The sequence below is a fragment of the Onychostoma macrolepis genome, chromosome 12 (assembly GCF_012432095.1).
Source record: "Onychostoma macrolepis isolate SWU-2019 chromosome 12, ASM1243209v1, whole genome shotgun sequence".
NCBI classification, from domain to species: Eukaryota; Metazoa; Chordata; class Actinopteri; order Cypriniformes; family Cyprinidae; genus Onychostoma; species Onychostoma macrolepis.
This window is the reverse complement of record NC_081166.1, coordinates 3,506,659-3,527,696: the sequence shown is the minus strand read 5'-3', so window position 1 is coordinate 3,527,696 and position 21,038 is coordinate 3,506,659. Positions and strand designations below refer to the sequence as shown.

Genomic DNA, 21,038 nt, shown 5'->3' with positions numbered 1-21,038 from the left:
GTAAAGTGAAAGCTGGCAGTCTTTATGATGCAAACATGTCCACCAGTTTTCACAATCAATGTCACTGAGATTCAGCTCCACGTTGTACTAAAACACTGAATGGAAAATGTAGCTTTTCAGTTTAAGGACTCGATCGCTGAACTTCTGAGCATCGAGTTAATGAACTCACCTCACTTTCCAGACTTGTTTTGCGGTGGTTAACCTGCGGTAGCATCACACAGACAGCCTTACTGGATGACGTTATTCTGACAAAACAAACTTGATATCTGCTAAATGTCTACAATGCACTGGATTAATTGGCACCAAACATGAGGCACGTTACAAATACATTGAGTTTATTCAGAAGTCAGTAGTGGATTTGGAACAGTCAATGTTATCGATATGCTTTTGTGTGTTTTATACGCTTGATTGGTACAATGACTTTTAGTAGTTTTCACTCCAATTGAGAACAAACAACACCACAAATTCAATAAAAGATACATGGAAGAATACCTTTACTGTCCCTCTTATTAGAAAAACAAGCCCTTTTTGGATAAAAATGCCAATTTTTATAAACTGCGAATACAAAAAAAAAGGATAAAATTTACTTAAGGAAACAATAAAATAAAATCATATATACAAACCTCTGTACATAAATGTGTATATATTGAGGATAAAAATATCATGTAAAAATGAGAGAAAGAGGAAACTTTGATTATGCGACTCCAAAGTGGTTTGAATTGGTCACGTGTCTCAACTATAATGTGCATAAAAAGCGTCTTCCTGCCTAAAGAGAGAAAACCCTCGATTCATCTCAAATGGAGTTTTAGTTAAACGTGCACCATCTGCCAAAAATACCCAGAATTCCCTGACTCCAGTTACACTGCATCTATATTTGCTGTCGTCTGGCGTGGCGTCTGACGCCTGGAGTGATGTGAAATAGACTGCGTCTCTGAGCTTGTATTGTCACTCGGGTGCAGGCTCTGAGCGCTTGATCCGGCAGTGGACAATAATCAGCCGTTATGAGCGGGGCCGAGGTGAGGTATTCATCATGCCATACTGTCAGGGATGTTGACGGAAAATCGTTGGAAGAGGGCCGATGCGGATGTCTCCGTTTGACGATGCCGTCTGCTGGTTTATTGGACGATTCCCGAGTCGATGGAGGTCTGCTTGCGAGTGGTCTTCGGCGGGGGAGGAGGAGGGGTCTTGCTGGGTAACGGAGGGGGAAGGTGCTGGAAAAATGAGGACAAGAGAGATGGCGTTTTTAAAACACTTGAGTGTAGCATTAATTCTTCATTACACGAGTCACTGGAGAGATCAAATGACTGGTGCTGCTTGTCCACGCTAAACTCCACATTACATTACTAAAGTGCTTCCTTTCTAGTCTCTGTGATGATCTGGTCTCTTCATATGGATGATATATAAAAGCAACAGAATGAATACATTTGAATTAATATTATGAACAAATAAAATATATTAATCATTTTTACTTTTGTTCTTTTTTTATATATTATAATTTTATGTATATTTAAAAAAAAATTATATATACTGTATACAGTGGGGCAAAAAAGTATTTAGTCAGCCACCAGTTGTGCAAGTTCTCCCACTTAAAAAGATGAGAGAGGCCTGTAATTTTCATCATAGGTATACCTCAACTATGAGAGACAAAATGAGGAAAAAAAAAATCCAGAAAATCACATTGTAGGATTTTTAAAGAATTAATTGGTAAATTCCTCTGTAAAATAAGTATTTGGTCACCTACAAACAAGCAAGATTTCTGGCTCTCACAGACCTGTAACTTCTTCTTTAAGAGGCTCCTCTGTCCTCCACTCGTTACCTGTATTAATGGCATCTGTTTGAACTCGTTATCAGTATAAAAGACACCTGTCCACAACCTCAAACAGTCCAACTCCAAACTCCACCATGGCTAAGACCAAAGAGCTGTCAAAGGACACCAGAAACAAAATTGTAGACCTGCACCAGGCTGGGAAGACTGAATCTGCAATAGGTAAGCAGCTTGGTGTGAAGAAATCAACTGTGGGAGCAATTATTAGAAAATGGAAGACAGACAAGACCACTGATAATCTCCCTCGAACTGGGGCTCCACGCAAGATCTCACCCGTGGGGTCAAAATGATCACAAGAACTGTGAGCAAAAATCCCAGAACCACACGGGGACCTAGTGAATGACCTGCAGAGAGCTGGGACCAAAGTAACAAAGGCTACCATCAGTAACACACTGCGCCGCCAGGGACTCAAATCCTGCAGTGCCAGGCGTGTCCCCTGCTGAAGCCAGTACATGTCCGGCCCGTCTGAAGTTTGCTAGAGAGCATTTGGATGATCCAGAAGAGGATTGGGAGAATGTCATATGGTCAGATGAAACCAAAATAGAACTTTTGGTAAAAACTCAAAGAATGCTGAGTTGCATCCAAAGAACACCATACCTACTGTGAAGCATGGGGTGGAAACATCATGCTTTGGGGCTGTTTTTCTGCAAAGGGACCAGGACGACTGATCCGTAAACGAAAGAATGAATGGGGCCATGTATCGTGAGATTTTGAGTGAAAACCTCCTTCCGTCAGCAAAGGCATTGAAGATGAAACGTGGCTGGGTCTTTCAGCATGACAATGATCCCAAACACACCGCCTGGCAACGAAGGAGTGGCTTCGTAAGAAGCATTTCAAGGTCCTGGAGTGGCCTAGCCAGTCTCCAGATCTCAACCCCATCGAAAATCTTTGAGGGAGTTGAAAGTCCGTGTTGCCCAGCGACAGCCCCAAAACATTACTGCTCTAGAGGAGATCTGCATGGAGGAATGGGCCAAAATACCAGCAACAGTGTGTGAAGACTTACAGAAAACATATGACCTCTGTCATTGCCAGCAAAGGGTATATAACAAAGTATTGAGATGAAATTTTGTTATTGACCAAATACTTATTTTCCACCATAATTTGCAAATAAATTCTTTAAAAATCCTACAATGTGATTTTCTGGATTTTTTTTCTCATTTTGTCTCTCATAGTTGAGGTATACCTATGATGAAAATTACAGGCCTCTCTCATCTTTTTAAGTGGGAGAACTTGCACAATTGGTGGCTGACTAAATACTTTTTTGCCCCACTGTATATTGGTCTAATCTCTATTGATTTCAATTTTTTTTTTAAATAAATACCGTTGGAGCTTCCTATTCACAAAGAACAAATTCAGCATTGCATCACAGAAATAAATTACATTTGAAAATGTATTCAAATAGAAAACAGCTCCTTTGAACTGCAATATTTCACAATATTACTGTTTTCACTTTGTTTTTAATCAATTTAATCGGTGAGCTTAAGTAACTTCGTAAGTAACAGTCTTTTTGACCCCAAACTTTTAAATGATAAATGTAAACCAGACAGAAGGACTATCTCGAACGTTAAGCAGTAATAGCAGAGTGATAGAGACTGAGTAAATAATAAAATATCTGTGATAATCTGGTCTCTTGATACGACAATGATCTATGAAAGCAACAATGAATTAATGAATGAAAAAAAAAAGATAATAAAAAATATTTTAATTCAGCCAGAATGCACTGAATTGATTAAAAGCAACAGTAAAGACATGCATATTGTTATAAAAGATTTCTATTTAAATTAAATGCTACTTTTCAGCAAACTTATTAAAGTAATGACTTGTGCACCAAATCAGTGTATTAAAATGATTTCTGAAAGATTACTGAAAATTCAACTTTGCATCACAGGAATAAGGGTCTTTCTTTTTTTTTTTTTAAATGATTCAAAATAAAAATCTATATTATTAGATTTATACATCATCTATAATAAATAAGCTTTCCATTGATGTATGTTTGTTAGGATCGGACGATATTTGGCCGAGATACAACTACTTGAAAATCTGCAATCTGAGGGTGCAAAAAAAAAATAAATAAAATATTGAGAAAATTGCCTTTAAAATTGTCCAAATGAAGTTCTTATTATTAGCATATTACTAATCAAAAATGAAGTTTTTATATATTTACTGTAGGGAATTTCCAAATATCTTCATGGAACATGATCTTTACTTAATATTTAAATTGGCATAAAAGAAAAATCGATAATTTTGACCCATACAATGTATTGTTGGCTATTGCTACAAATATACCCGTGCTACCCGACTGCTTTTGTGCTCCAGGGTCACAAATGGTATTTTAAAATATATTCAATTATTTGAAATTGAACTGATATTTGACAATATTCCAGATTTTACTGTATTTTCAATCAAATAAATGCAGCCTTGTTGAGCGTCAGAGGCTTCTTTCAAAAGCATTAAAAATCTTACCGACCCCAAGCCTTTGAACATTAAGTGTATCATAAAAGAATATTTTACAGCCTGCAGTCGTACAGCAAAGAACTTCAAGCCGTTTCAACCTTTAACACTGTAATCTGATGTAACTTCCAGCAGCTGCAGAGAAGTTCAGGTTATGGGTTAATTAAACAGAGTCTGGGATTTTTTAAAAGCAAAATTCTGCAGAGAGAAAGAGACTCAGGCTGTTCAGTCGCTCTGGTCAAGCTGCGTTTGACCGTCACACACATCCTGACCGCTTCACACAGTCACACATCTGCTCTGTGTGAATCACGGCGTTCGGTGTGCAGCGATGAGAAGAGTCTACACTGACAATCATCATATAAGACTACTACGACCCTCAGAGCTGAACAACAGGGAGAGATTTCTTCATGGATTTTTAACCACTAATGATCCTGTAAAAATGATCAAGCAGTAAAACGCTTCATAAATATGCATGTCAGTCACTGATGGATGTGGATGGAGCGTTTTACCCGCTGGTGTGGCAGTGGAGGAGGGGGCGTGGTCGGACTGGCCAGGTCTGAGTTGTCCATCAGGTTTCCATAGTCCCCCATGCTGCTCTTGACAGGAAGTGGGGGCGGAGTTTCGCCCTTATCTCCAAAACTCATCCCATTCAGCTCTAGATCTGTATTGAAACAAGACAATATTTTAAAATCATTAAACTCAATGTAAATCAGTTGTTTTAGGAGGCCTGCGCAGTGATTCCAGCAAAGATGACGACACGCGGTGCAAACTCAGAATTCAGACAGCGGGCTGAACCCGTGGGAGAGTAAACGCCTCGCACTAGAGTCTGAATCCATTACACATCTTCACAAGACCAGATCAGGCACGCTTTCATCTGAGTTATTTAACACCTCTGCAGCCTCCCAGAGTCCTGCGTCTCACATCACAGCCTTACGTTTGTGTGTCATCACACTACAGCGGGAGACGGAGCACAAGATGTCAGCAAACGTCTCATATTTTAAGGTGGGAGAAAGTTTGGTTGTATTTAAATTCACTGGCTGTTGCACGACAGATACAAATGAAACATTCAAAAACATATGATCATAAATACAATATCATCAAAACAAACACATTCAACTTAGATAAAAGGCAAGGCAGGGTACAATTCGACAAAATATTCTTTAAACCTTTTCTGGAGAAATCCTGAAAACGTTTGTCCTGATAAAAATTGCTGTCTCATAACATTAAAAACTGAGCAGACCAAAAGAACATGTTTTATAGATTAGAGAAAGAAATGACCACAGCAACTCATTCATTTCAACGAGAAATGAAGAAAAAATGCTTATTTACAGAAAGAAAAATACTGTAAAGGGTTTGTATGCTTTTTAAACCTCAAATAAAGCCATAAACTAATATTCTTTTTAAAAGCTAATATTAAAATAATTAGTATGCAAATGACCCTACTGTTCAACTACTGCATGCACTACCTTTCAAAAGTTTTGGGGTTGGTAAGATGTTTTTCTAAAGAAATTAATACTTTTATTCAGTAAGGATGCATTAAATTGATTAAAAGTGAGTACACACATTTATGATGTCACAAAGATTTCTATTGTTTTTTTTAAAATAAATACCGTTCAAATTCAGCATACCATCACAGGAATAAATTACATTTTAAAATGTATTCAAATAGAAAACAGCTCTTTTGAACTGCAATATTTCACAATATTACTGTTTTCACTTTGTTTTTAATCAATTTCATTGGCATCTTCTTTCAAAAACATGGAGAAAAAAAAATTTCAACCCCAAACTTTCATGATAAATGTAAATCAGGAAGAAGGACATGGATAATTATCAACAACTCTATTTGTTCCAACAGCTAAAATATGATGAATTGTGTTGATAAAACACCACCAGAGGACAATACGTGATGCCAAAACTAGTTCTGCTGCATTTAGCTGATCAAAGCCAGTTTTCTTTTATTTATTATTATTTAAAATATGCAGACAGCTGTAGGCACGCAGGTGTTCAGATGTGTGATTAGATATCTCCATGCTGAATTCCTCTGATTTACAGCAGCCTTTAGCTTGCCAGAATGTCAGCTTTGGATTTTGAACTACATATTAAAATAGCCTTTTTGTAAATTTATGTTAATATTATAAAGTTTTCTCCTGTAGGTGGGCGGGGCTTCCTTGGCAACGATCCATCTAGTTTGCTTTAGTAAAACTTGCCCGATTTCATCATGTTTTGAACTAAAACTGGAGGAGAATCTGTCAGATCAGTGTGAAGTATGACATACTGGATCCAGACAGTAAGCTGAACTGCAGTTTGGCCCGGGGCGTGATGGGAGGTGGGACGCTGGGCGCAGACGGGTTGGCAGCGGCTCCCGGAGACACCGACAGCCTTTTCTCACTCAGCAAGTTGATCACCTGACTCTTTGGCCTCTGGGGCCTCAACGGACTGATCTGGAGAGGGGAAAACATGACAGATAAACATTAGAGTGAACCACGCTTTCTGGGAACCACTAATGAAAGGTTTCCATAAATGAAGACTAAATAGGACGACCGTTCAAAATGTGGCCATGGAAACTGAAATAAATGGATACAATGATAACGCTGGGGGGACAACTAAAAGAGTAAAGAACAGCCATTCAAACAGTTCAGGTTAATTTACATGAGCATACAGGTTTATCTAATGCATAATTCAGCAGGCTTATGAATTATTCCAGTTGTAAATGACCATCATTAATATATGATCGGTAGAATAAACTTCAAAGGCAGGATTTAGGCAGCCAAATAAGTCACTCGGAACTTGCCGACACGTTTAACCTGTTTGTTTACAATACAACATCTACATAGGACGTAATGAAAAATTTACATAGATATAGAAGGTAACACCAGTGCAAATGTGAGCAGGTGCATTTTGAATCTCAGTTTCTGCATTGTGACAAATCTGTTATTTAAAATTAGTCTTTTCATTTTAGATTTTGCACATCGTTTGAGTGAAGTAGCATTTATGCTACTGTGATAAATGCTGAAAATGTGCATTAAAATGTAACAATTTTTTGTATAAACATTTCTGCAGTGTAAACTGACACTCACAATAATCAATTAAATTATAATAAATATTTAAAAAATTCATATTTTTAACAAAGATATTTTTGAACATTAAAACATTACAAGTGAAACAAATAATAATAAAAAATATATATAAATATAAAAACAAAACTGAATAATAATGAATTAATAATAACATTGTTATTTGCATTTTTAATGTCAGAAATATACTTTGTATATGTTTTACTAAACATTTCTCTTATGTTTTTTCATTAAACAAGTATTGTTAATGAAAAAAATGGTTTTCATTTGCGATAGAAAAATAAAATAAATACACAGACTCTTACTCTATATAAGCATTTATATTCTTTGTCCTTCATCGGATAGGAACATTAACAATAAAAAAAGAAAGACTGTTAAAGATGTAAAAAAATGAACCAGACGGGCTTATCAACACGACAGATTAATCGAGCAGTAAATCCGATTTTTCAGCTCTTGCTTTATCGGCTGACTGTGAATTGCAGAGGTCAGCGACCTATAGAAAGGGTCAAGGTCATTATGATGATTTATAAAAGACAAACTATGCAGAAGGTCCAGGGCTGAGTAATTATGTGCGCTCATTTTTCTTTATTCAGAAATGCAAGGTTATGCGCTTCCCTCACAGTGCCACATTAGTCGGTGAAGTCAGAGAGGCTCTGAATGGGTCAATTTATTCTTATTATGTGCTGTTTGTTGTAGAGCTGCTCGAGCGCATTTGGTATTCATATTCACAGAGCTTGAAGAGACTCGCAAGTGCAGATTCAGACACGAGCCTCACTTCACACACAGCCTCAAAAACAGAAACAAAAAGATGATAAGGACTGCTCCAGGAACCATTCATTAAAATGGAAAGCAAACAAATGAACCAAAATGTCTTTCAGTTAACACTGCATCCAAATTATGTGATTATTACAAACCTGTCAAGAACATCAGCAATCAGTGTCATTTTTGTATTATTTTACTATTACTATTATAGTATTTATTAATATTTTGAAATAGCATTTTCACTTTAATTTTAGTAAATAGTCTTGTCATTTTTAATACTTTCTGGCTTTTTTTTTTTTTTTTATAATATCTCTTTAGTTTGAAAAACTTTAGCACCTCAACTTGCTTTATTTAAGGTAATTGCCAATGCAATATTTCAAAAACCTTTTTTTTTTAAATTGTTTTTGTTGTAGTCAAAGCAGTGCATGGAAAAATAATATTTGTTGATATTTTCTTAAAGAAAAAGAAGCCTTTTCATGAAAAAATTATTTTTGGACATTTTCATGAAAAAATTACTGCATTACAGTAATGAAAATAATGGGAACATCATAAATCAAAAGCAAAACATGCAATTGCATCTTAGTAAAGAGTTTTAGAGGAAAAAAATAAAAAATGTAACATTTTATGCAGCTGCAAAAGCAAACATTTGGTTTCTGTTTCTGGTTGTGATTTGGTGCTTGATGCAGTAAGTTTACTTCCAGTGACTCGACTTGAAGTGCAGAGTAAGTCTTTATTTGCGCATGGATTTGTGTGGACAGATACTCACTGTCTCTGACAGAATGACCGCTTCGCTGGGCTGCTGCGGGATATCAGCCGTCTTCAGCTCCTTATCAAACAGCTCCTGGTGCTTGCTGTTCCTCTTCTCTTTCTTTTTCTCCTTCCTGTCTTTCTCAGGTTCATCTCGATCCAGTTTATCCTGAGACTTACAGTGCAGCTTCTTTGGTAAGAGAGGCTCCAAGGCAAATCTATCAGATGAAAGAGAGAAGAGGAATCAAATGAAGAGAAGAGGACGGAGATAATCGAGCGGCGGCTGTGTTTTATTGGATAAGACTTTTGGGCTGTTTAATATCACAGAGAAGCCTCTTATGAAGTCTTGAGCAAATATTAGCACTCATTTGACATTTAGCACCAACTGTAAACTCATAAGCACATTTCTGGTGTTCAGCCTCAAGTGTCATGGCAACCAACCATATTAGCTAATTGAAAATGACACATGATATTTTATAACTTTATCTCAGAGATCAGGGCTCAGCCTTGGTATTTTTTTTTCTGCCACCTTGGTCAGGTGAGCTGCTCATATTCATACTTGAGCTATATTTTTACAGGCCTCACCAAAAAAAAATAAAATAAAATAAAATAAAAAGGTGAACATATACTAAAAAACATTATAATTTAAATAAAAAATAAATATAAAGATTAAAATAATAATCTTTGAATTTTTAAGGAGGAAGAAATTAACTAAGAAAAAACTTTACATATTAAATATATAAAAGTTTTTCATTTGCAATAGGATTATAAAATGGCACACACAAAAAAAAAAAATTTACTATATGTCTGAAATACATTTTATATTTTCTGTTTCCATTAAACATTTTCTGAAGAAAAAGTTTTTAATTTGAAAATAGTCATTAAAATAAAGACATAACATACATTAAAAAATTAAATGTAATTATTAAAATGCAAAAAAAAGGGTCAGAAATATATTTAGTATCTTTTATTTCAATATGTTTTTCGTAAAACATTTAGCTATTTTTCCTGTTAAATGTGTTTAAAAGTTCTTAATTTGTAATAATTGCTGGACTATAATATACAACTATATCCAGCAGTAATGTATAACCCTATGAGAGCTATAAAATAACAATAGCTTAAAAATAACAGTTTGTTTATGATTTAACCCAGTCTAACTGATGCACCAAATATCAATAATCAATTTCATATTTTTGAGAAAAGATTATGCCATCAAGCTAATGATACCCAAATAACATTTAAATCAACAAAATCTGCAATAACGGTCTTTAATAAATCATAGGAAACCACATGTTCAAGTTTGCAAAGCACAAAAGCACATGATTGATGAACGTAAGATGCAGCGGCACTGACTCGAAATGCTCTCATGCTGCCTCCATCCTTATCTGCCGTTTCAAAAAGTAAATGAAAACCACAGAAAGTGTATTTGTTAGCACAAGCGTACGTGAATCCAGACAGCTCGACTCTGCACAGAAAAACTGTGTCATCGTCACTATTGGATTTCAGGTCCAAAGCTCGGAACAAACTAGTTTCTTAAAAACGCAGCGATGCCGTACATCATCCATGCAAACGCGCTCCTGTAAAAGCGAGAATCTCTGCACTGAAGTGCGTTTCATATCTGCTGACCTGGCCGATAATGAGACTCGCAGGCGGTTTTGTACAGCGGGAAGCAACGAAAAAGCCAAGCAGAATCTCTGGCTCTCATAATCGGAATGTTGGGCTCAAGCGAATCAAAGCGCTTTAATGAGATGGATTAACTAATCAAATGAAAGCTCTTGTGAAGCGCTGCCCTTCACAATTAAACAGCAGCGGAGGGCATCGCTGATAGAATCGCTCTCTTCAAACATGCACTAATTAATCCTTAAGGCTGGCATCTGTGTGTCCGCCGCGCTACACTGCCACCAACCTGTCAGGGTGAAGAGATGCGCTATTACCCTGACTTTACACATAAACACATCTGATTCTGTCTGAACTGATGGAACATCTTAAAGTGAAATAAGATGATGTTCTTGGAGAAACAGCAGGTGATTCGGTGCATTACGGCTGTAAGCGTGAATGAGAACAGACCGCCTGCTAAGAGAAATGACAAAGGACAGAATCGAAAAAAGTCACTCTAACCGAGGAAGTGTTCTGTGCTAGTCCTCCTATAACGGCTATAAGAAGAAAATAAATCACTGTCAAGAATCCAGCCTGTTCAATATAGAGGTCTGGATCAGTGCTCCACTAATGTGGCTTTTTCAATGGCTGATGCTGATATCTGGAGAGAGATTTATCATTATTTAAATAATTAAATATTGTTTGTTAGAAACTCCTAAAGGGTGTTTTATGTCCACCATAGGCTTGTAGTGTTACGTTAGTATCATTCTATCATAGTTTTTGTGAGTTTAAAAATTTTTTCATGTTTTTGGTTTTTATTTTAATTTTAGTTAAAGTTAGCAAATATTCTATCATACCTTTTGTTAATATTTTGAATTTCTTCATGTTCTTTGATTTTATTGTAATTTTATTTAAAGTTTTTGCTATTTTGTAGTTTTTTTATTTGTTTTTGTAAATATATCTATATAGTTCTTATTAAGTTTTGTTTAGTTTATTTAGTATTAGTTATTTTAGTACTTCAACTTAAACAATTTTTATTTAAATTTTAAAAAATATATATACATATATATTTACTTATTTATATTACATAAAAATACCCTAAATAATAATACCTAACTAATAATACTGCTATTGTTTAAAATTTTAGGGACCAATAAGATTTTTAATGTTCTTAAAAGATGTCTCTTCTGCTCATGAAGGCTGTATTTATTTGATCAAAAATAAAGTAAAAACAGTAATACTGTGAAATATTACAAATTAAAATAACTGTTTTCTATTTGAATACATTTTAGAATGTAATTTATTTTTGTGATCAAAGCTGAATTTTCAGCATCATCACTTCAGAAATCATTCTAATATGCTAATTTGCTGCTAATGAAACATTTCTGATTATCAATGTTGAAAACAGTTGTGGCTGCTTCATATTTTTGTAGAAAGTTACTTTTTTTCAGGCATGTTTGATGAATAGAAAGGCAAAGAACAGCATTTATTTGCAATAGAAATCTTTTGTAATATTATAAGTGTCTTTACTGTAAGTTTTGATCAATTTAATGCATTCTAAAACGTATGAAAGAATGAATGAAAGAAAGCAGTAAAGGTGAAATATCTGCAGATATATTGCTCTAGCAGTGTGTGAGTGTGTGTGTGTGTGTGTTTACCCGTCTGATCCTGGTCTGGAGGGAGAGTTGTCTGATGATATGGAGGTCACAGACGCGACAGACAGCGGCCTCTGAGACGACGGCATGGTGAAGGAGCGAACCATTGAACGCGGCCGACTGCCCCGCCGCTCGTCCGACACGGGAGGCTGAAACAACATCATGACATTTCATCGGTTCTTTAAAAAAAGGCCAATACAGGACACTTTCTTGCACCAAAATAGTCATGATTTAGTTTTTATGACCCTTTTTCCCCTCTCCTAACACTAAATGACCTCTGTTGTGATTGGCTAACCAAGCTATGAGAATACGTTTTGTGCACAAAGAAAACAAAAATCACCCTGGCAACGTATGCAACATACGTAATCAGATATGTTGTTTATGCTTTGATCTGTGCGTAAACAACATATCCGTGTCCATACCAGGGAGATGTGGAGAAGATGAATTGTCGAATAAAGTGTTTTTTTTTTGTTGCACAAAATGTATTCTCGTAGCTTCGTAAAATTACGGTTGAACCTCTGATGTCACATGGATTATTTTAACGATGTCCTTACTACGTTTCTGAGCCTCAATCGTGTTAGGATCCTTGCTGTCTATGGGAGGGCCAGAGAGCTCTCGGAATTCATCAAAAATATATTAATTTGTGTTCCGGAGATGAACGAAGGTCTTATGGGTTCGGAACGATATGAGGGTGAGTAAGTAATGACAGAATTTTAATTTTTGGGTGAACTATCCCTTTAAGAGTTCAGACCACACACTGCCTCGACAGACAGCAATATAACAGTAGATTCCTGCTGCAAACAGGCCAAGCGTGAGTATGGTTTTGCTGATTCTCATTGCTTTAATACAGTCTTTGCCTCTTTCTGTGTGAATCTCATATAGATGTGATTATGAACCGCTCATATCTTCCTTATCTTCCTCCTGTCCTGCGCTGTCCTTGAAACAGATATATGTAGCACAGATCACGTTCTCAGTCTTTCACACACTGTACAGAAGCTTCGCTGCTAATTCTAGCACCTTGGCAGAGCACGGTGATCAATAACTGTCAGCTACAGCAACTATCTGTCTCTCTCTCTCACGCGTTCGCTCTCTTTCTCTACCTGTCTGCCGTACTCTTTTTTTCCCCGTATCTCATTCTCTCCTAAGGACTCCCAGCATTCTCCTGTCAGGGATCTCAGCATGTCTGTTTGGACCGGAGGAGAGGCGTGATTCTTTACAGCGTGTTTGGGAATGTCTTTGTCACAGTTAGAACGACTCACATTCACTCAGTGCTTCTCCAAATACAGCTGTGGAAACTTTCACTCTACTTTTCTATACTGAAGACAATGCAATGCCAGACCGCATTCATACAAGTTAAGGTTTTCCACACCAAATGCAGTGAAAAAATTAAAAATAAAAGTCTGTGTGTGTATGTGTATATATATATATATATATATATATATATATATATATATATATGTGTATACATAGGTATGTATAGGTATGTATATATACACAGTATCTCACAAAATGAGTACAACCCTCAGATTTCAGCAAACATTTTAGTATCTCTTTTCATGGGACAATACTATAGAAATGAAACTTGGATATATTTTAGAGTAGTCAATGTGCAGCTTGTATAGCAGTACAAATTTACTGTCCTCTAAAAATAACTCAACATATAGCCATTATTGTCTAAATAACTGGCTACAAAAGTGAGTCCACCCTACGTGATAACAGTTATATGTTGTTTAACCATGCAAAGCCACATGTCCTATTCATCATGTTCATGTTTTTGTCTGTTTGACAGGACCATACAAATTTGTGTATCTTGTTTTAGAGCAGTTAAAATTTGGTGCTTTGAGTACAGTTCTCTCATACTGACCACTGGATGTTCAACATGGCACCTCATGACAAAGAACTCTCTGAGGATTTGAGAATCAGAAACGCTGCTCTCCACAAAGATGGCCTAGAAGTTCGGTAACACCCTGGAACTAAGTTACAGTACAGTGGCCAGTGGCATACAGAGGTTTTCCAAGACAGGTTTCACTCAGAACAGGCCTCGCAAGGGTCGATCAAAGAAGTTAGGTCCTCGTGCTGTGCTTTAGGTGCAGAAGCTGGCTTCAAAAACAGATGCATGAGTGCTGCCAGCATTGCTTTAGAGGTTACAGAAGTGAAGGTCAGTTTGTCAGTGCTCAGACCATACTCCGCACACTGCAACTAGTCAGTTTGCATGGCCGTCATCCCAGAAGGAAGCCTCTTCTGAAGCTGGCTCACAAGAAAGCCTGCAAACAGTTTGCTGAAGACAACCTGGTCAAGAGCATGACTTACTGGAACCATGTCCTGTGGTCTGATGAGTCTAAGGTACGCTTGTTTGGCTCAGATGGTGTCCAGCATGTGTGGTGATGCCCTGGTGAGGAGCACCAAGAAAATTGTATCTTGCCTACAGTCAAGCGTGGCATGAGTGCTGCTGGTACCGGGGAGCTGAGTATGGAGTGATTTTTGTGCCAATATTCATCAAACAAATCCAGTGTTTTGCAAATAAACCCAATCTGCTTTGCAAAGAAAAACTCGACTTGCAAACAAACGCAAAATGATTCGCAAATACAAAACTCTATTTGAGAGAAAATGCAGAGGTATGGACAAATATATGTATTGTGTGTTGCAACTGTGAGACTCATTTGCCTTTTTATGAGGAAACTTGGCTAAATTTTCTCACAAATGCGTGCAGCTTGATTTTCTCACAAATGCGTGCGGGCAGATTTTCTCACACGCCGTGCGGGCAGATTTTCAGACCAGTATGAGTGGGGAACAGGTGAGTTCTGTAGTATTGTCCCTTGAGAAGAGATACTAAAATGTTTGCTGAAATCTGAGGGGTGTACTCACTTTTGTGAGATACTGTATATATACACATACAGTATATACAGAACATATAACATTAAATGCCCTGAAAAAATATGCATTTTTTGTCTCAAGTATATCAAACCTGATTTCCAAAATGCAAAGACATATTATCATTAAAAAACTAATTTAATATATCAATTATCATTCAACAGTAGCATTAATACAATTACAAATCTTATTTATTTCTGCTACACACAATTTTTTTTTAATGTGAATATGGATACTTTTTTGTAAAAGGAAGAAGGTAAGATGTTTTAAACTGTACATTATACAATAGCAAAAGCATTTTAATCTAAAGGTTTTAGAAAATGAGTCAATCATATATTAAAACTATGCTGTATTAAGTAACTTATCTTTTTCTTTTCATACAAGGTCATACTAAATAATAATAATAGGGTATTTAAAAAAAAAAAAAAAGTAAATTAAATGTAGCATTGACTGCCATCTTTTGTCAGTGAGGTTAGACCTAATTAAAAGGTAATGAGTCTCAATAACAGCACTGATGATTTACTTGATTAAGTTGGTGGCAGGTGTTACAAAAAATTTCCAGGCTTATAGGGAAGACAATTTTGATGATAAACCATCATAATCTGATAAATCATAATCTGATTAACAACATAATAGCACTGATTAAAAAAGAATATTAATTAAAATATATAAAATATGTGTGTGTGCAGACAGAAATTTTCTTAGGCTTCCATAGAAATCTTTCAAGTGGTTATTTTCCTGTTTCCACCATGGAATAAAAAAAAAAAAAAAAAAGGTAATTGCGCCTTTCTAGCAATATGGACTTGAACAAAGTCTGAACTGTTAGATAAAATTTTTTCCTCACAATTCTTTTTTTCCATTGAATTCCAAGTTTATATCTCACAATTTTTTTTTTTCCGCCACATAAAAAAAAAGGTAATTGCGACTTTTTACTTTGCAATTCTGATTTTTTTTTTTTTTTACAGTTCTGAGTATCTCCCTCACAATTTGAACTTCCTGATTTAGAAATTGCAAGTCTGAAGAATTGTGAGAGAAATGCAATTTTGCAAGAAAATTAAAAAAAAAAAAGAAAAAAAAAAGATTTTTATTCCACGGTGGAAACAACAGATTTCCTACATTATGTATTTTCAAAATTGGTGTCAATTTTTCATAATTAATAATGATTACAGAATTAATTTTGAACACAAAGTTGTTAAAAATTTTGTTTTACAACAAAATTGCTTAAAAGTACTTATTTTTACATGCATATTTTAATGTTGTAGAGGATGAAAAAAAAAGTATTCAGTCTGATAATACTACGAGTTACTGTTAGGATTTTCATAGTTACCTTGGAAAATTTGCCAGACATACAGCTCTATTAAAGCATTAACAGCATTTAAAACTGCACTTGCACAATGCCTCATAATAATCTAACAGCTGCCATGACTTCATTCACTACTAAATTTCTTTAGTGCTTTTCACAATACAAATTTCCAAGCAGCTTATCTTTATAAAGCAGCATATTTAAATAATAATGCCCAGTGAGCAAATCAAAATAGCATCCCAAGATTGTGAGGAAGAAACCAAGACAGCAAACCAAGACCCAACACAGACAAATGCAGACAAACATGCATGCAGACACAGAATGCGTGTAATAGTTCACAGTGATCTGTTTGTATCGTGAGGTAAGAGTCCATCCTGAGGTCATATGATGCATGCAAGCAAGCTGTGATGAAGAACATCCATGAATGCGTGAAGGCTGACGGTTATGGCTGAGTGAATGATGAAGGCATGATGCAGCATGATTTGGAAAGTGACTGCCTGGTGGGACTCACTAGTGTTCTGATGCCGTACTGCTTCTCCACCTTCTCTTTCAGCTGCCTGAAACACGCCTCCAAACGCTCGTGAAACGGACGAAGAGCCTCCGTCACCTTCTCGCCGTGGATACGAACTCCTTCAGCCAGGTTCGGGATCTGAACGAGACGCACGCACACACAAACAAAAGCAAAGCAATTAAACCACAATCTTACATAAAATTTAAGAAAAAAATGACTAAGCATTCACACTGACAGGAATCAACAAATGGCATCAAACAAGTGTTTACCCAATACCATACATGCTCTTTAAAATAAATAGCTTTATTATATAAATACTTTTAAGTTTAGTCAGAGATCTACAGTAAAATAAAATCAAGGAAACATTACAACCAAAATGACAAAAACTAACAACTGTATATTCATAAATTAGCATTACCATTAACCTAGATAAACAAGTACTGTAAATAGCTGTTGTTCATTGTTAGTTTGATAATCCAATGTAAACTAAACAAAATAACTGAGCATTTACCCCAAAAATCAACCTATGTGAATACAGTATGTGAGGGAAAAAAATAAAGCATTTTCGTCTCTTTAACATGCAACTACAAGCATCTTTCTAAACCCAATACCATAAATATACTTTTATTTAATATACTTATTACTTTATTTATTTTTTCTCGCTAACCTCTATCGCCGTTTTGACAAATACACAATTGGTTACAAAGCAATATATAAAAGCACATTTTTATAGTCTATTATTCACTATAAATGCATAAACGTGTCTATACAGTAAAATAAAATATAAATAAATAAATATAAAAAGATTCAAATTCATATAAATTAAAAATGGAACAATGACATCATAAAGAACAACTGAATATTAATGAATTACATTAATCAAGATAAATAAATACTGTAAATTAAATGAAATCAAATCACTAAGCATTCACTGCAAATGTCAACGTCACTAATCAACTCGATTTGCCCCACGCTGTCTTCCTGCTGTCGGAGTGAGACGTAACCTGCAGCTCTTCTGGACTGATTTACTCAAGCCTCTCTGTTGCCTGTGAATCAGGCACAGTGATTCACCTCGGCCTGAAATACCACTCTGAGGTTCAATTTTCTGTCTTCTACATAAAACCTCTGGCCTGACAGACACATAAAACAGGAACACAGCCACTAAAGCACTGGCGCTGGCTTTATTTGCAAGCTACAGTGAAAGACGGATCATATTACACAGGATTTAAAACAAACCTTTGTGCACAAACACTCATCGCACAAAGCATTGTGTTCTCTCTCAAATATGACTCCTGCTAAAGTCTCCTGCTAATCTGAATGTACAGAATAAAGCATAATATAATACATCAGAAGGATACAGTAGTGCTGAACACACACACACACAATCTGAACTGCTTAGCTAATTGCAAGAGAGGTGCTGCTGTCTCCAGACATGAGAGTAAATCAGAGCTCTATAAAGATGAGGTATCTCTGAACCAAATAAACTCCAACAAGCTTCACGTTCGACTGATGCAATGCAGTGCAATGCGATGGAGAGGAGCACTTTCTCATGTTCACGTCAAAATGGTCATCAACCATGAAAGTAAAGACATCAAGCTTCTCTTCAGAATTTTTAAACCTCTCAAAAAAAAACCCATACTTTTGTTTTATCTCCGAAAAGAACAGAAACACTATGTAACAATTTTCTACCTCAGTGTTTTTGTCTTGTTTTCCAGTACAAATACGTCCATGACACAGACATCAGATGAGCAAACTGACACAAGTCTAGATTTCTGTGTCTATGACATACAGTGGGTACGGAAAGTATTCAGACCCTCTTACATTTTTCACTCTTTGTTATATTGCAGCCATTTGCTAAAATCATTTAAGTTCATTTTTTTTCCTCATTAATGCACACACAGCACCCCATTTTGACAGAAAAACACAGAATTGTTGACATTTTTGCAGATTTATTAAAAAAGAAAAACTGAAATATCACATGGTCCTAAGTATTCAGACCCTTTCATATATTTAACTCAGGTGCTGTCCATTTCTTCTGATCATCCTTGAGATGGTTCTACACCTTCATTTGAGTCCAGCTGTGTTTGATTATACTGATTGGACTTGATTAGGAAAGCCACACACCTGTCTATATAAGACCTTACAGCTCACAGTGCATGTCAGAGCAAATGAGAATCATGAGGTCAAAGGAACTGCCTGAAGAGCTCAGAGACAGAATTGTGGCAAGGCACAGATCTGGCCAAGGTTACAAAACAATTTCTGCTGCACTTAAGGTTCCTAAGAGCACAGTGGCCTCCATAATCCTTAAATGGAAGACGTTTGGGACGACCAGAACCCTTCCTAGAGCTGGCCGTCCGCCAAACTGAGCTATCGGGGAGAAGAGCCTTGGTGAGAGAGGTAAAGAAGAACCCAAAGATCACTGTGGCTGAGCTCCAGAGATGCAGTCGGGAGATGGGAGAAAGTTGTAGAAAGTCAACCATCACTGCAGCCCTCCACCAGTCGGGGCTTTATGGCAGAGTGGCCCGACGGAAGCCTCTCCTCAGTGCAAGACACATGAAAGCCCGCATGGAGTTTGCTAAAAACACCTGAATAAGATTCTCTGGTCTGATGAGACCAAGATAGAACTTTTGGCCTTAATTCTAAGCGGTATGTGTGGAGAAAACCAGGCACTGCTCATCACCTGTCCAATACAGTCCCAACAGTGAAGCATGGTGGTGGCAGCATCATGCTGTGGGGTGTTTTTCAGCTGCAGGGACAGGACGACTGGTTGCAATCGAGGGAAAGATGAATGCGGCCAAGTACAGGGATATCCTGGACAAAACCTTCTCCAGAGTGCTCAGGACCTCAGACTGGGCCAAGGTTTACCTTCCAACAAGACAATGACCCTAAGCACACAGCTAAAATAACGAAGGAGTGGCTTCACAACAACGCCGTGACTGTTCTTGAATGGCCCAGCCAGAGCCCTGACTTAAACCCAATTGAGCATCTCTGGAGAGACCTAAAATGGCTGTCCACCAACGCTACCATCCAACCTGACAGAACTGGAGAGGATCTGCAAGGAGGAATGGCAGAGGATCCCCAAATCCAGGTGTGAAAAACTTGTTGCATCTTTCCCAAAAGACTCATGGCTGTATTAGATCAAAAGGGTGCTTCTACTAAATACTGAGCAAAGGGTCTGAATACTTAGGACCATGTGATATTTCAGTTTTTCTTTTTAATAAATCTGCAAAATGTCAACAATTCTGTGTTTTTCTGTCAATATGGGGTGCTGTGTGTACATTAATGAGGAAAAAAAAAAGAACTTAAATGATTTTAGCAAATGGCTGCAATATAACAAAGAGTGAAAAATTTAAGGGGGTCTGAATATTTTCCATACCCACTGTATGTGACCCTGGACCATAAAAAAAAGTATTAAGTCGCTGGGGTATATTTGTAGCAGTAGCCAAAAATACATTGTATGGGTCAAAATTATCGATTTGTCTTTTACGCCAAAAATCATTAGGATATTAAATAAAGATCATATTCCATGAAGATATTTTGTAAATTTCTTACCATAAATATATCAAAATCAAAAATGAAGTTAGGTATATGCATTGCTAAGAACTTCATTTGGACAAATTTAAAGGCGATTTTCTCAATATTTAGATTTTTTTGCACCCTCAGATTCCAGATTTTCAAATAGTTGTATCTCGGCCAAATATTGTCCTATCCCAACAAATGTACATAAGGATAATTTATGCTAAATAATTCTATATCTCCCTGATTAAATACACAATATACTGTAGCACGATTTCTCCAACTCGAGCACTGAATTCTACATAATACAGAAGCGATGCGGAGTTTGTTCAGATCCTCCTGCAGTTCAACAGTCGGGAGAGGATTCCCGCTTTAATAAGGGTTGTTAGCACCGCGGGGAATTTCTAAAGGAGACAGAGATGCAGACAGATAGAGCAGCGCCGCTCGTGTCTCCAGGGAAACCCAGACCTTTATAACACGATCAGAGTGAGGGAATTCTGGGTAGGCGGCAGAGCGGCAAAACCACTATATAAGCAGGCTGCCAAATCACACAAACACAACTACACATACGCCTCACCCACTAACTCTGACTGAAAATAAAACTGATGAGCACATATGGACACGGAATGAGAACAACAACACTTTCCTTCACTTTGAATATCTTCCTGTTATAAATGGTAGAACAAGTGGTACAAACACCCAAGCTCATGCGCATGATGAAGTTTCT

At 36.6% G+C, this 21,038-nt stretch overlaps 1 protein-coding gene across 2 annotated transcripts in view; it reads right to left on the bottom strand.

Moving 5' to 3' along the window:
* Positions 1–314: 314 nt before the first annotated feature.
* dock1 (dedicator of cytokinesis 1) overlaps positions 315–21,038 on the bottom strand; it is a 304,321-nt gene continuing 283,597 nt past the window's right edge. For both annotated transcript variants that reach the window (XM_058793231.1, XM_058793232.1), the window contains exons 47-52: positions 16,796–16,933; positions 12,114–12,259; positions 8,879–9,077; positions 6,552–6,717; positions 4,786–4,937; positions 315–1,211 (exon numbers count right to left, since the gene is read on the bottom strand). In XM_058793231.1, the coding sequence (XP_058649214.1) occupies positions 1,116–1,211; positions 4,786–4,937; positions 6,552–6,717; positions 8,879–9,077; positions 12,114–12,259; positions 16,796–16,933 (897 nt within the window). In that variant the 3' untranslated portion in view covers positions 315–1,115. The remainder of the gene's footprint in view (positions 1,212–4,785; positions 4,938–6,551; positions 6,718–8,878; positions 9,078–12,113; positions 12,260–16,795; positions 16,934–21,038) is intronic.